The sequence below is a fragment of the Branchiostoma lanceolatum genome, chromosome 4 (assembly GCF_035083965.1).
Source record: "Branchiostoma lanceolatum isolate klBraLanc5 chromosome 4, klBraLanc5.hap2, whole genome shotgun sequence".
Classification (NCBI taxonomy): Eukaryota; Metazoa; Chordata; class Leptocardii; order Amphioxiformes; family Branchiostomatidae; genus Branchiostoma; species Branchiostoma lanceolatum.
Genome location: NC_089725.1, coordinates 17,498,998 through 17,513,300, shown reverse-complemented (window position 1 = coordinate 17,513,300; position 14,303 = coordinate 17,498,998). Strand labels below are relative to the sequence as shown.

The 14,303-nt window shown below is 43.9% G+C and overlaps 2 protein-coding genes across 3 annotated transcripts; one reads left to right on the top strand and one right to left on the bottom strand.

The window, feature by feature from the left end:
• Positions 1-402: 402 nt before the first annotated feature.
• Positions 403-5,589, bottom strand: LOC136433001 (nmrA-like family domain-containing protein 1). Its single transcript, XM_066424742.1, has 6 exons — positions 5,465-5,589; positions 3,854-4,023; positions 3,626-3,694; positions 2,114-2,354; positions 1,617-1,810; positions 403-1,475 (listed from the first exon to the last, which is right to left on the bottom strand). The coding sequence occupies exons 1-6, from the start codon at positions 5,496-5,498 to the stop codon at positions 1,287-1,289; spliced, it is 897 nt and encodes a 298-aa protein (XP_066280839.1). The 5' UTR covers positions 5,499-5,589; the 3' UTR covers positions 403-1,286.
• A 1,017-nt stretch (positions 5,590-6,606) lies between these two features.
• Positions 6,607-13,927, top strand: LOC136432998 (dimethylaniline monooxygenase [N-oxide-forming] 2-like). Of its 2 annotated transcripts, XM_066424739.1 has the most exons (12): positions 6,607-6,908; positions 7,064-7,164; positions 8,072-8,188; positions 9,859-10,076; positions 10,184-10,297; positions 10,598-10,730; positions 10,862-10,917; positions 11,154-11,399; positions 11,662-11,806; positions 12,101-12,249; positions 12,493-12,588; positions 13,087-13,927. In XM_066424739.1, the coding sequence occupies exons 3-12, from the start codon at positions 8,074-8,076 to the stop codon at positions 13,402-13,404; spliced, it is 1,590 nt and encodes a 529-aa protein (XP_066280836.1). In that variant the 5' UTR covers positions 6,607-6,908; positions 7,064-7,164; positions 8,072-8,073; the 3' UTR covers positions 13,405-13,927. The 2 variants fall into 2 exon arrangements, with proteins under 2 accessions (XP_066280836.1, XP_066280834.1); XM_066424737.1 differs by lacking the exon at positions 7,064-7,164 and having other exon boundaries at positions 6,611-6,908.
• Positions 13,928-14,303: the final 376 nt, after the last annotated feature.

The following is a 14,303-nucleotide window of genomic DNA, read 5'->3' as shown; positions in this document are numbered from 1 at the left end:
AGATGCATTAACATTATTTGAGTAAACATAAAGGAGTTGGTCGGGAGCGCCTGCCGACAGCATACGTGTAAAGTCGGGTAGCCCAGGGACACACGTCTTGGTAAGTTCCTACCGCAGTGAGAAAATCTGTTTTTCCACAGCACAACCAACATCAATTTTCGTCCGTTTGAAAATAAATCGACTATACTGTAAATCGTAACGTTACAAAGCAGCAGCAAACTTGTGAAATACATGCCGTTAATTGCAAAAACAAAATATTGGAAAACGATACTAATGTCGTAGAATGGTAAAATACGACATTTGTATCGTTTTCCAATATTTTGTCATTTGTTCAACCGTCCGGACCACATAGATTTCATAATGAAGCCAACTTTTTTTACCAAGCTTTTTTTTATTCGCACGCTTGTATCAGTTTTGGGGTTCCAAGAGGATGTCATCCATATAATCGAATCAACATGACCTAATGCCTAAAAATAACAAGAGTGAGAAGACCCAAAATCTCCATGAAATTTGTTTTTATATATGATGTGTTTTATAACAGTTGCTGCTACAGCAATAACAACCGAATAGTACAGCCAGTCTTTGGAATCAGTTGCAACAATGAAACTTTAAATTATCATCACCACCTTACTACCCATATATATCTATCAGCTCTGTGTATAAATGTTCCACTATCATGAGATTAAACCAAGACCTTGCAACAGCTGTGTCTATCTTTCCTTGCACCTAAATCTGGGTCTGAAACTAACAGGTGTGACAGATGAGCTCCCACGACATGCCTAGAATGGAGGTATAGATTTTCCTCATTACCAGCTGTTGGGACCTGGGGAATTCTTGTCCCAGATTTGAAACCAACAGGTGTGACAGGTGTGAGCTCCCATCATATGCCTAGAATGGAGGTATAGATTTTTCTCATTACTTATGTACATTCAGTCCCAATTTGCATAATTTGCACCTCAGTGTCTACATCTCTGTCCAACCTACCTGCGTACCAAATAACATGAAAATCTGTCGTTCCTTTCTTCAGTTATTCTCCTTAGAAGATTTTTACAAATACGTCATCGCAGTTCCAGTGACACATACCAGGGGGTCCAAAATCGACCTTGACCTTTCTCCTCCCAACACCTACCCACTTACCAAATATCATTACAATCCATCAACACGTTCTGCAGTTATGCTGACGTTAAGCATCCACTCACTGACTGACTCTGGTGGAAAAAAGTCTTTTTTGGAGATATAAAAACACCGCGATAGTTTTCAGAGTTGCCTGCATGCCATGACCATCTCTAGTCCAGCGTGTTCAGCAGCGCCTCCTTGTTGTCAGCCACCCACGTGTGGAAGCTCCTCACGGCCGGGTACAGCTGGCGGGTCAGCTCACCGCTGCGCTCACAGCTATGGATGCGGCAGAACTTGAACCCATTGCCGAGTTCCTCAGCTCCCGGGAAACCCAGCTTACAGAACCTCTCTGCGGTCATCTGAGGACAGGATGGACGGTTCTTTATATACAAAGGTATATACGCAAGGATGTATGTAAGGATTATGGATGTGTGTATGGATGAATGCTACCCTCCACGTTCGGCCCACCTTCTGTTATGACAAAGTCGTCCCAGGCTTACCTTGGTCGCCTTGAACACCTTTGGCGCCAGGTGTTTGGACAGAGTCTCTGCGTGTTGTTGGATGGTCAGCTTGTCCGCACTAAAGCCGACAGACCGGTGCAGCCATTGGTCCCTGTTCCTGAAGATCGCCCTGATGGCAAAACCCAGGTCAGCAACACTGGCGCCGTCCAATGCAGCGCCCTCCATCGGATATCCTGGAGAATTGCACCAACTCTGATTCATTAAATGAAATTTCCAAAATCTATGTAGTGAAGTGTATGGTTGTGACGTTTCTTTAAAAACACAAGACAAACCTACAACGGTAAGTAATGTAAATGTATAATTAGTTTGCATATATTCAACAAGCATATATTCCTGGTCTTCTTCTTCTGCATAATTGCACGCATTAGTTACCTAGATGGGGTGGGATATGAAAGATCGTGTCTTCTGACATCCGTTAGTTAAGAACTGAACCGAAATGACCGTACTTATACACATAATTCAGAAGTATACAGTACCGATCTCATAATTCCCATCCTCCAGTTTCCGTATCTTGCGGACCTTGAGATAGTTCTCGTAGAAGAAAGGATACTTGACGAAAGTAGCTGGAAGGTCGAGTGACGTCATATACTCCTCTACCAGCGCTTTGGAGTCGAAGTGCAGAACGGGGAAACCCGCCATCTTGTGGACGTGCTCGAGAGTGCTGAACACCACGTGCTGTACGCCGGCAGCTTTTGCTGCATCCGCGACCGCTTTACCCTGAAAGTGTAGAAAAGTCCGCAAACATGTTAGACAGACACTTTGGCTGGTTTGCAATCACTACAGGCATGCTAGCTCATTAAATCACTAGTGAGGGATTTAAGGATTCTGTTACTAGTGATTTAATGAGTTAGAGGCGTGCTAGCTCATTAAATCACTAGTGAGGAATTTAAAGAGTCTGTTACTAGTGATTTAATTAGTTAGAGGCGTGCTAGCTCGTTAAATCTCTAGTAAGGGATTTAAAGATGTTTTTACTAGTGATGTAATGAGTTAAAGGCATGCTAGCTCATTAAATCACTAGTAAAGGATTTAAAGATTCTGTTACTAGTGATTTAATGAGTTAAAGGCATGCTAGCTCATTAAATCACTAGTAAAGGATTTAAAGATTCTGTTACTAGTGATTTAATGAGTTAGAGGCGTGCTAGCTCATTAAATCTCTAGTAAGGGATTTAAAGATTTTTTTACTAGTGATGTAATGAGTCAGAGGCATGCTAGCTCATTAAATCAGTAGTAAGGCATTTAAAATTCCGCACTAATTATTTAATGAGTTTGAGGTGTGTTGGCAACACAAGTAAATGTGCTTAACACGTGTATTGACTAATATACTTTTCTGAACTAAATGAATGTGCTAAATAGCTAGAGCTCGTCTGTTTAAGAACTCAGTCTCCCTTTAAAAGAATCACGCCTTAGAGAGGCTTACTATGCAAATTTCCTGTGTATGGGAGCGTTTCCATAGAAATCAATCTTTAGGCCTTGCTTTAGGCCTTGGGCACACACACACATACGCGCGCGCGCGCGCACAAACATACACGCACACACACACGCACACACACACACACACACACACAGTGGCACAACCACACACACACACACACACAGTGGCACAACCACACACACACACACTCACACACACACACACACACACACACACGCACCACAGACGCACAGACAGACAGACACACACACGCACACACATACACGCACACACATTTACACACACACACACACACCGTGGCACAAATACACACGCACGCACGCACACACACACACACACACACACACACACACACACATACACACAAACGCATACAGAGACACAAAGACACACTCAGACAGACACACAAACACAAGCAAATGGTCTCCTTTGTAATCAAATATGAATTGTTTAGATATCTCAAAGTCCACTAATTACAGCATAAAAGATACAATGTGTCACAAAACAAAAAATCACATTCAAAGGTATTTCTCTCTTGGTGTCTAACAATGCCTACCTGCTGGACTGCCCGATCAAAGTCTCGATGTTCCCAGTAGTTGGTCACCACAAACGTTCCGTGCGCGTCCTGGTCGACGAAAATGTGGACACTGATAAATTGGATTGGTGAGTAGACATAGCTAAAGAATTCATTCAAGGGACACATATTTGTCTATTTTCATGGTTATGTTCTGTGAGGATCTGAATTACAGATAAGGCCGACATTTTCCATCCCAGACAGTCTTACCTGCAGTGCCGGTCCCAGTGTGCAGGGGTCATCATAACTGGCCTGAACGACTTCAGCACCTCTCTCCTGCAGTGCCTGAGCCTTGTCGCTAGAGGCGCTTCTAGTCACTACTCGAACTTGGAAGTCCGAGTCTTCCAGAAGGGCATTGGCCACTCCACCTCCTTGCGCCCCTGTGCAGACCCAAGTGTGAAGGCATCGTAGGGCAACCTGCTTTGTATATTTGATGCTTTCCACGTGATTTTATGATTTCGTTGGCGGTTATGTCAAAACTTGAAAAAGCCCCAATACTGTATGTATATAGAATACAACACGGGGTATTCCGTATCACCCGAGGTACCAGCCCGACCGCGGGTCGGATCGCCCGACGGGGACCGAGGGTGATGCGGAATACAACGTGTTTTATTTTATTTATGTCATACCTTGGCCATACCCACCCGAGAAAACACACATTTCAATGCGGAATGCGCCAGAAGTTGAGGGAGTTTTGTGTCCTCGAACAAGAAACTGTAGCAACATTGATTCCAATCTCCGAATCCGGTATTCGAATTTCCGACGGCCGCGCAACCGACGCGTTCGAAATGCGTTCGAAATATTCTATGGAAGCCTGTGTGATAACCCTCCCGAACCCTATGTGATCCGGATAGTTATCACACGGTCCGGAACACCCGTATCAGGCCCAGGCATGACATAGATATAGAATACAACACGGGGTATTCCGTATCACCCGAGGTACCAGCCCGACCGCGGGTCGGATCGCCCGATCCGACCCGCGGGAGGGCTGGGACCGAGGGTGATGCGGAATACAACGTGTTGTATCTTATTTATGTCATACCTTGGTCATACCCACCCGCGAAAACATACATTTCAATGCGGAATGCGCCAGAAGTTGAGGGAGTTTTGTGTCCTCGAACAAGAAACTGTAGCAACATTGATTCCAATCTCCGAATCCGGTATTCGAATTTCCGACGGCCGCACAACCGGCGCGCTCGAAATGCGTTCGAAATATTCTATGGAAGCCTGTGTGATAACACTTCCGAACCCTATGTGATCCGGATAGTTATCACACGGTCCGGAACACCCGTATCAGGCCCAGGCATGACATAAATATAAATATAACCATGAACATAAGCATGCCTACACGCATCGCAATAGCCTGTTTGTGTTTAATTCCATGCACATTAGCCAACCACCCCGAAGGTTTTGAATATTTTGAAACATTCGGCTGGTGCAGCCGACCGACAGCCAACCGCAGCAACACGTTCCCAACAGCCCCCAACCATATGCATGGTCTGATATATTTTGCAATGCAATTGATTGTATTCACTGAGACATGCATGATCAACCCAAATCAAATTTTCGAACTTTCGTGTTGAGTTTATATTTTTTTCATGAAAAGACAGAAAAAACATTTTCATACTTAGTTTGATTAGCTCATTAGCTCATCAGTATTTTCCTGAGTCAAGAACCACCCACACACAATATTAAAAATCCACCCATAACTTCTTGAGCCATACCGTTTCTTAAGACACACTCGCGGCCTAATTGCATATCCGCTCCAAGTCTAGATGCATGCTTCAACGACTATATTTTGCAAAATATGTGGGAACTCACCTGTTGCACCGAAAACAGTGATAACTTTAGCCATATCTTTTATGTTGCTACTGCGGCGAATATCTATTTTGCCACACCCACTTGTATGTAACGTTATATCGTTTCCTTCCTTTACCACGTAATCTATTATCAGTGACCTCCCTTACCATAATTATCTCCCTGTAAATGGATGTGCTTTGTGATGACAGAATTGCCCAAGGCATACACTATTGTCGTCCGCTCAGGGGCATCTAAGGCTGATTGATGCAGTTCGACAAAGCGTACTTCGTTCTTTCATTCTATTAAAGTCGCACGAACTCTAATAGATTTTGAAAGCGGCTGACGTCAAACCTTGTTTATATATCCCAATCATCCATCTTTTGGTTATCATATAGATCGGTCACTACAATTCTTGTTAGGGCATTTGCAACCTCTTGCACATTTATTCCCATAGCTATCTTCGACTGTTCCAGATATATCCGCTAGATGGTAGTTTTGTACTGCAAACGGATTTGGTCGCATTGGCGTACTAGTATATCAATTAAATCTTTGGAATCAGAGGGGAAAGATATAAGTTTTTAACAACGGGGAAAATAACATACAGATTTGTTCGCTGTTTTATCAAGAAGAGTTAATTGATTCAGGATAGATGGTGGCCCTGGCTGCCATCAAGGAGCACAATATGTGATACATTCGTGCAGAAATGTGTGATAAGTGTGAAAAGTTTTCATTACCAACGTACCAGTGTTGACAAGTAAGAAGTAATTCCGAGTATTTGATTTTACCGATGACTAGATTTTGCTCTTTGGCTGATAGCAACAATATGGTTGTTATGTGAGATTAGCACTACTTAATTCTTAATCATATTTTTATAGCACATAGTCATTAATATCTGTATCACAGATAAAGTGATGTGAAGTGTGATGGAATGATCGAGGATCAGGTGAAGTAAGACAACTGTGCATTTACGAATTATGGGTAAACCACGATTCTGTGTGAAGATATCGCAATACAGCACAATCGCTTTTTGATTTATCAACTCACTCTTTTGAAAGTGTCCAACGAACAAAAGTCATGTTGACTTTCCCCCGCGGGCACGTAGCTATAGGTACAGTAATTGTTCTCGGGAGGTCAAAGGCCATCTTCAGGGAGTGTCCGTTTACCATGTTTACGTGGCTGTACTCACATCTGGCACAACGACGTCACAAGGAAGTAAAACCTTCGTCGAAAATACGCTTCGTTTCCGAGAAAAGGTGGGCAAAGGTGCATAAACATGAGTTCAGTGAATATAAAGGAGTTGAGAAGCTGGTCGGGAGCTCGAGCGCCTATCGACAACATACATGACATACGTGTAAAGGCTAGGGTTTGCCCAGGAACGCACAGTGTTGGTGAGTTCCTACCACAGTGTGGAAACCTGTTCTACACACAGCACGACCAGCGGATATCAGCGGACTACACCCACAAGGTAAGACTTGTGTGAACGAATTCGGGACACATTTACAGAATATGCGCGCCCTTTATTTTGTTTGACAGTTATCCTCTCGGCTATGCTCTCTCCCCCCCCCCCCACCATGTAACTTAAAAGTTTTGTAGCAATATATTTCATGGCTTATATTCCAGCCGGATAAGTGTGTGCACTTATGCCTCGGCCGCCAACGTCGAAGGTCATCGAACGATTGTGTCAAGGGAGAGTTCTTGGGTCAGCCTCACGATAATCGCAGGTAAATCACAGGTGAAGTAAGCTATCGCTGAGCGTCGTGCGTGATTTTCTTCCATCGTCGCACGATTTCTCTAGCCTCTACCAGGCCACGCGGATCGCTGGGGAAATAGTAGAAATTAGCCAAATAGAGTGAATTGTAAGAAGGGAGTCGGCTACACGGATAGGGTCCAATAGGCAATCCTATAAGACAGACTAATTGCGCCTGCGAATGAAACCCTCCATGGCCAAACTCCCCTGGCAATATTTTCCCTATAGCCGGCGCGGTTAGTCTGGTAGAGACTACGATTACTCGAGATATATTCATGCTGTACATCGTTTAGTTCATCTGCTGGGTCCTGAGAGCTATTGTTCTGTTCTAGCAGCTGGCCTGTTATTTTTTCTTGGTGGGGACTACGTCTTTCTGGTAGCCATCACACTGAAGCAAACTATCCTCCTGACAAACTGATCACAGATACATGGTTTAGGTCTGATTTAACTAAACTTATATACCCACGTGTATATAGCCGTGAAACAAGTGTATGCCTCACTTCACGTGGTTCAGGATCTAACACGTGGAAAATCTACTACGGGCGCGCTGTTCTATGGCTCCATTTTTCAACCGGCAATACAAAGGAAAATCAAAATCACCAGAACGCAGTCGAAAATTTTGACTTTGTCACCTCATCAGTAGAAAAATGTAATCAAAGTGTAGTCTGCCATGGGCACTACAAAAGTCAGGCGCACGTCGGTGACAATTTGTTGAACCCCATTGACCTGTATTTTCCGTCGCACGAGCGATTGCGATAATGGCGATTAACCCGCGATTGACCCAGGTAAGCCACCGAACCTCATAGTACGATGACCTACGACGTTTATGATCACGGCTTGGTTATCTTGTGCCTTTCACAGTTAACTGTTTTCCTCCCTAGCCATGGGTTCTAAGAGAGTGGCCATTATAGGAGCCGGAGTGAGCGGACTCACGTCAATCAAGGCTTGTCTGGAGGAGGGGCTTCAGCCTGTCTGTTTCGAGCAACATGAGGATCTCGGTAAGAACCAGACATTGCACGTCTTAAAGTGCATTTCAATAGCGTTCAAGAATAAAATAGCTAATACCATTTGATCATGACAGACAGTAAAGATTCACCGTGGAATGGAATAGTGAATGCACTAACTGTCCTTGAAGCTACCCAATAAAAGAGATGAAAATAGAAGGGAAGGATGAAAGATTGTAAGTAATCCATGTGAACATGCGTGAGCGTATGTGGCTGTTGGGGTATGGTAAATCATGTTAAACCTGTTGAAAAATCCCTATCATTTGTAAAGTCAATAGCTAGGCTACCTGCTGCCATGCTGCTATCTTACTTATGATAACATGACTGTAGTCCCTAGAGGTACTTTGCATAGTAATGATATGTATACAGTCAAACCTGTCTATAGCGGTCACTCAAGGGACTGGCCAAAACTGGCCGCTAAGGACAGGTGGCCGCTATGGAGAAAATATCTATTAATTGACCACGAGTGACACATGTTTTCAGTACCCACTGAGATACATTTATTCACCGTACTGTACACATGTAAAAAGGTAAGGCACATTTTAGAAGTTCGATTGTTGTTCTTGCACTCCTAGTTAGTTAAGAACAAAATACATGTTGCTCAGTTGTCACTTACTGTTCGTTTTCGACCGTTTTCAAACATAAAATCGTGGCGACAATTTTCCTTAGTCTCTTGTTGTGTTGGTTCGGTTCCGGCGTGGCTTGTGTTGATCAGCATCTACCATTATGCTAATAGGGTACTCAGAAGAAGGTCGCTCTTTTGAGGGCTTTTAGTCTTTTCAGAAAATTGCAACAGCCCAAATTTTCAATCATAGTGATATTATCCACATTCATTTTGAAGCTTTTGATTTAGTAATTATTCTCAGTGATACTTTGCAGCAAAATAAATTTAGTATATTATACCTCCGTAACAGTGGTGTCTGCCGTTGACCTTTATGCTGCTACCTATCCAGTTTGTTTGTATCAGCGCCATTTTGAAAATTGCGCGAAACACATTTTGAGCACAATTTGAATGAATTCCCGGTGAAAGCGGAAATTGGGCCGGCATTCAAACATTTCGCGAACTTACCGCATCAGGTACATGTGTGGGTTGTATTTTCCAAAAAGCTGCCGTAATATTTGTCCAGTCGAAATGCACAGAAATGGTCAATTTTACCACGATGTACAACCGCAAGCCATGTGAAGAAAATTATACTTGACTTCGCGTCAAACCATGGATTTTCTAACAAAGATAAAACATTCTGGTTTTCTTTGTTATGATCCTATCCAGTTGAGTCCACATAAATTTGATAACTGCGTGTAAAAATGAAGATTTTTAACCCGGCGTGCGGTGGCGATGCGGCTTCTACCGGCGCGCCGTGACCGTTATCGGCAGTGTTACTGTACTCGCGGGACCGAAAATCGTCTGGCCGCGACCGCGTTGGACAGGTGACCGCTATAGCCTAATTCTTAATGCTTATGTCAATGGGAAAAATCCAAGGGACCGGCAAAAAGTGACCACTACGGGCAGGTGGCCGCTATGCAAAGGTGACCGCTAATACAGGTTTGACTGTACACAGAAGGGCATAGACATGTCTTAGACTGGAGGTGAATCTTATTTGTTCCCTTGACTTCTACCTACTGTGTGCTACTGCAAATGGTCTCAATGCAACCCGCTATTCCAGGCGGCGTGTGGTACTACTCTGACGATGTCAGGCCCAACCAGGGGGCCGCCATGTACCGCTCTCTCATCACAAACTCCAGTAAAGAAATGATGTCATTCAGCGACTTCCCCTTCCCCAAGGACACGCCCCCCTACCTGCCGTACCACCGTGTGCACACATATCTACAGGACTACGCTCAGCACTTCGACCTGAAGAAATACATCCGATTCGGCACACAGGTGGGGATATTCTTGTTGAACCACGGCCATTGATTCTATAACATCTGTACTAAGATCTTTGTTTTGATGTCCTTCTTTCTTACGTTCAACGCTGTCTGTCACTCCAGGTCAGTCGCATAGAGAAGACAGAAGCCTTTGATGAGACTGGCCGGTGGGAGGTCCGTACTGTACAGACGGGTTATAGCGACGGGGAACAGAAAGAGATCTTTGACGCCATCATGGTACGTACTAACGGGGCTATAGAAACAGAAATGTTTAACACAGCAATGACTGAAGATCTCCGATAAGAGTGAAGCGTAATAGACCCAGCCGACCACTTACGCCATCTTCTACATGAGGCTGAGGATGTGATGGTCCACCGTTCTTTGTAGCCTTGTATCCAAACCTACTATAGCTCCCGAGTCTCCTCTCCGGAGAGGAGACTCGGAAGCTATAGTTTGGATACCAGGCTACGTTATTTGGCCCTTCCATACTAAGTAAACGTCTCTCAACTTTGTCTCACCACTTTACTTCCTCCCTAGGTGTGTAACGGTGTGTTCGCCCGGCCCTACGTTCCAGACGTGCCTGGTCTGTCGGACTTCGCAGGTATCACCATGCACAGTCAGGAGTACCGGACTGCCCAACAGTTTTCGGGGAAGAAGGTGGTTGTTGTAGGTAGGTCAGCTATTACCTTCCACTTTATATATAACGTTACACACCCAGGTTAAGTCATTCTTGTCTATACGTTTATCCCTACTACCCACATGACTTCAAATAACCTTCTTCATCCGCGATTCTGTCTCCAGGGGCGGGAAACTCTGCAGGCGACGTGGCGGCGGAGATCGCTCAGGTGGCGTCACAGGTGAGATTTTATGACAACTGTTGTCCTGTCGTCTCCTTCGATTCCTACGTTTTCTCTTCTCTGCCAAACCGACAAATATTCATTATCCTAAATGGACATACATGTTTACATTGTAAACTGTTTGTATCAGTACTGAGAACACACGAAAGCTCCGTTAGTCCATCCTTCCCTTCTCTATAGACGTAACGTTACACTGCTCACTGTTGACCCCACTGACAACCCCACCCCGTTCCCAGGTGTACCTGAGTCTGAGGGACGGTGCCTGGGTGCTGCCCCGGCTGGCTCAGGCCGGGGTGCCGCGGGACATGATGCTGCGCCGGGTACTGATGGGCATGCCCGAGGTCATCGTCAACAAAATCATCAAGGGCGAGGCGAACGCCAGAGTGTGTCATGACAACTACGGGCTGACGTGTCCGGCGGACCCGCTCAAACACTCCGTCATGGCGAATGACGAAATAGGTTACAGACTGGCCACTGGGCAGGTACGTTTGTACAGTAGTGTATATCAATCTGATATATAACTGTTAATTGTGTTTGTTTAATGATAGACATGCAATATGTTTGGCGTTATTTCTGATGAGGTGATTAATGTATCGGTGGGGTACATGTGTATCTCGTCGTTTATCTCGGCGGCAAATACTACTCATGTCTAAATTCATGTCTAATCTGCTGTGCTTCATATAATTCTTATATCATTATCTAATCTGATATGTGCATGTAACCGTGACTGTCTGTCCTTAACAGGTCCTCACGAAGCCCCAGCTGTCCCGGTTCACCCAGCACGCTGCTCGGTTCGCGGACGGCAGTACAGTGGACGGGCTGGACGCTGTGGTGTTCGCCACTGGCTTCAACCTGGCCTTTAACTTCAGTGACAAGTCCATCCTTAATAGTAAGTCCTAGCCCTATGCAGAGTTTTCAGTCCGTCACCTACACCGCAGTTGAAAGCAAACTTAAGCTTATGCGGACTTTGATAGAGTTATCAGAAATGTTTGTTTTCCTCTACAAAGCTGATAAGACTCACGTGGTGATTGCAAATCTGTCTTTCCTTCACTTTGTTTGTGTATTAAATGAATGGAATATGGTACATGTATTTGAAAGCTTAAAGTGTCAAAGGTGTTCTTGTACCTGTAGCTCAGAAGTACATTGCAAGATTAGAAACTTCGTTTATCCTATTCTTCCTCAGATAACGCGGAGGACCTGAACTTGTACAAGTTGGTGTTCCCTGCGGAGCTTACAAAACCCACCCTGTCTGTGATCGGCTGCCTGTCTACCATCGGGGCACATCCTCCTATCTACGAACTACAGGCTCGCTGGGCCGTCAGGGTGTTCTTGGTAAGTAGAACGTTCCAGTCATTCCGCCCTACGGGCATTCTTGTCAAGTTGTTTGGATAGCCTAAATATATCAAATTGACTGAAGTGACCATGGCAAACAAATGGGCAATTTATGATCAAATAAGCAAACAGCAGGTGTTTAAGTAACTTTTACGTTTTCCATGGCAGCAAACCAATGCTATCTAAGTTATCAATCAAACACAAGAGACCGTGTTTTCACACAGGTGATTTATTTTGTATCAGGGTCTGAATAAGCTTCCCGATAAGGAGACCATGCTGAAGCGGATCCGCTCCGACAAACAGGAGCTGAAGCAGCGGTTCGGCTACGTCAAGCTGCAGGTAACATGATATTCTCATTTTTCAGACCGTTATAAATGGGCAGTATAAACTTAGGGACAGAGGAATAATGGGTATTATTGTTGTGCAGAAAAGAAAGTTGGGCAAGAGACAATACACTGTTATGACTACAATTATTGCACTAAAGTTAAAGCTGGTGTTTCAGACAATAATGGATATTTAGAAGAACATTGGATTCAAGCTATCCTCCTTATATAGGAGCATAGGGCCTAGGGGTCGTGCTTTTTGACTTATTATGTGCTGTATTTTAGGTGGTGTATTAGTTCTGAATGTACCCCGTTTCTCACGGTAGTCAGCCTCCCATGTTGACTTACAATCAGAAAATATATGATCCCTCCCCCAAGCAAAACCCGTACAATGAGCCTGCTAAGAAGTCTAAGAAGTGTTTATCTTAAGAAATAACGTAACGTGATAGGGACAGTCACGAAGTGTGTACTTCATGTTCACACTAACTTAAATGGCATCCTGTCTATGTTACAGATGATGAACGTGCCGTACCGGGATGACATTGCCGAAGAGATCGGAGTCAAACCATCATTTTGGAGGCTCCTTCCTCGGGACCCAAAATTAGCTTTCCTCTGCTACTTCGGCCCCGCCTTCTCTGTCCAGTACCGCCTGCTGGGTCCGCATCCCTGGTCAGGTGCAGCCGGCCACGCCAAGTCAGCCCTGGCCAACACCCTGTACCCCTTCAGGTCACCTGCTCTGGACAAGGAACAGTCGGGCCTTTCACTGGCCAAAGTTGTCAAGTTTCTCTTGTTGGTCGGGGTTCTGATGGCGGTGTTTAATCGTTTTATGTAATATCAATCTAAACAAAGATCCCCAATTCCATACTTTGGAATGGTGATGTATTCTAGGATTGTTTTGATAAAGTGCTTCCTTGAAATCCCACTAATGTGAGTTTCACAATAATCAATATTGTTATCTCAAATGGAGTCTCTGTACCATAGTTCAATGACATGTTGTCTGTTTTGCCGCCTTGTTCCACACTCACGATTTGAAAACATAGCTAAGGGTTTGGTACTTCATATAGTTTTTAATGGGTGGATTAGTTTGATATGTTAATCAATGTACACAGCTGTTATTTACGATAAAACTGAGTAATACGGTTACAAATGGAGCTCATTAGACATTCACTACGCTGTGAGTATAGATAAAGAGAATGTTATGATGAAATGATATGGAGATTCTTGAGAAGAAGGGTGAATGCTGTCTGTATTTTTAAACGACAGTGACAATGCCTGTTACTGCCTACAGAGACATGGCAAAAGTTAAACTTAAGTGTAACGTTATAGTAAATAAAACGAAGAACAGATATTGCATACATTCATGTTTCTTTTTTTCAACCCGTCTTGTCAATTTCTACTATTGAAACTGACTGAGTTTAGTAAAGACCAATGAACGAGAAGGCTGATTGTTCATGTCATGTCATGACTAGAGACAGCTTCAGAATCAGGAGAGATTCTTAAGTTAGATGATCTGTTTTATCGTATTTTTAAATACTTGTTTTAGGTACACTTTATTTCCAGATATAACGTTAAAACACTAATATCAGTTCGTCATTCCTGCTGCCCTTGTGTGATAATGATGCATTATTTGATACATCAATATAGAAAAGAAGAGAAAGAGAGAGAAGAAGGATGGGTGGCGGTATGGTTACGTTGATAGTTATATAGAGGTTAAAATAAAGGGGTTGATCT

Bases quoted from the DNA above. Each gene is read 5' to 3' on its own strand.
- LOC136432998 (XM_066424739.1), top strand. From the start codon at position 8,074: ATGGGTTCTAAGAGAGTGGCCATTATAGGAGCCGGAGTGAGCGGACTC. The intron at 8,189-9,858 runs GTAAGAACCAGA...CCGCTATTCCAG, and splicing joins CGAGCAACATGAGGATCTCG to GCGGCGTGTGGTACTACTCT. The intron at 10,077-10,183 runs GTGGGGATATTC...CTGTCACTCCAG, and splicing joins ACATCCGATTCGGCACACAG to GTCAGTCGCATAGAGAAGAC.
- LOC136433001 (XM_066424742.1), bottom strand. From the start codon at position 5,498: ATGGCTAAAGTTATCACTGTTTTCGGTGCAACAG. The intron at 4,024-5,464 runs GTGAGTTCCCAC...GGGTCTGCACAG, and splicing joins CACTGTTTTCGGTGCAACAG to GGGCGCAAGGAGGTGGAGTG. The intron at 1,811-2,113 runs GTACTGTATACT...GCAATTCTCCAG, and splicing joins GGATGGGAATTATGAGATCG to GATATCCGATGGAGGGCGCT.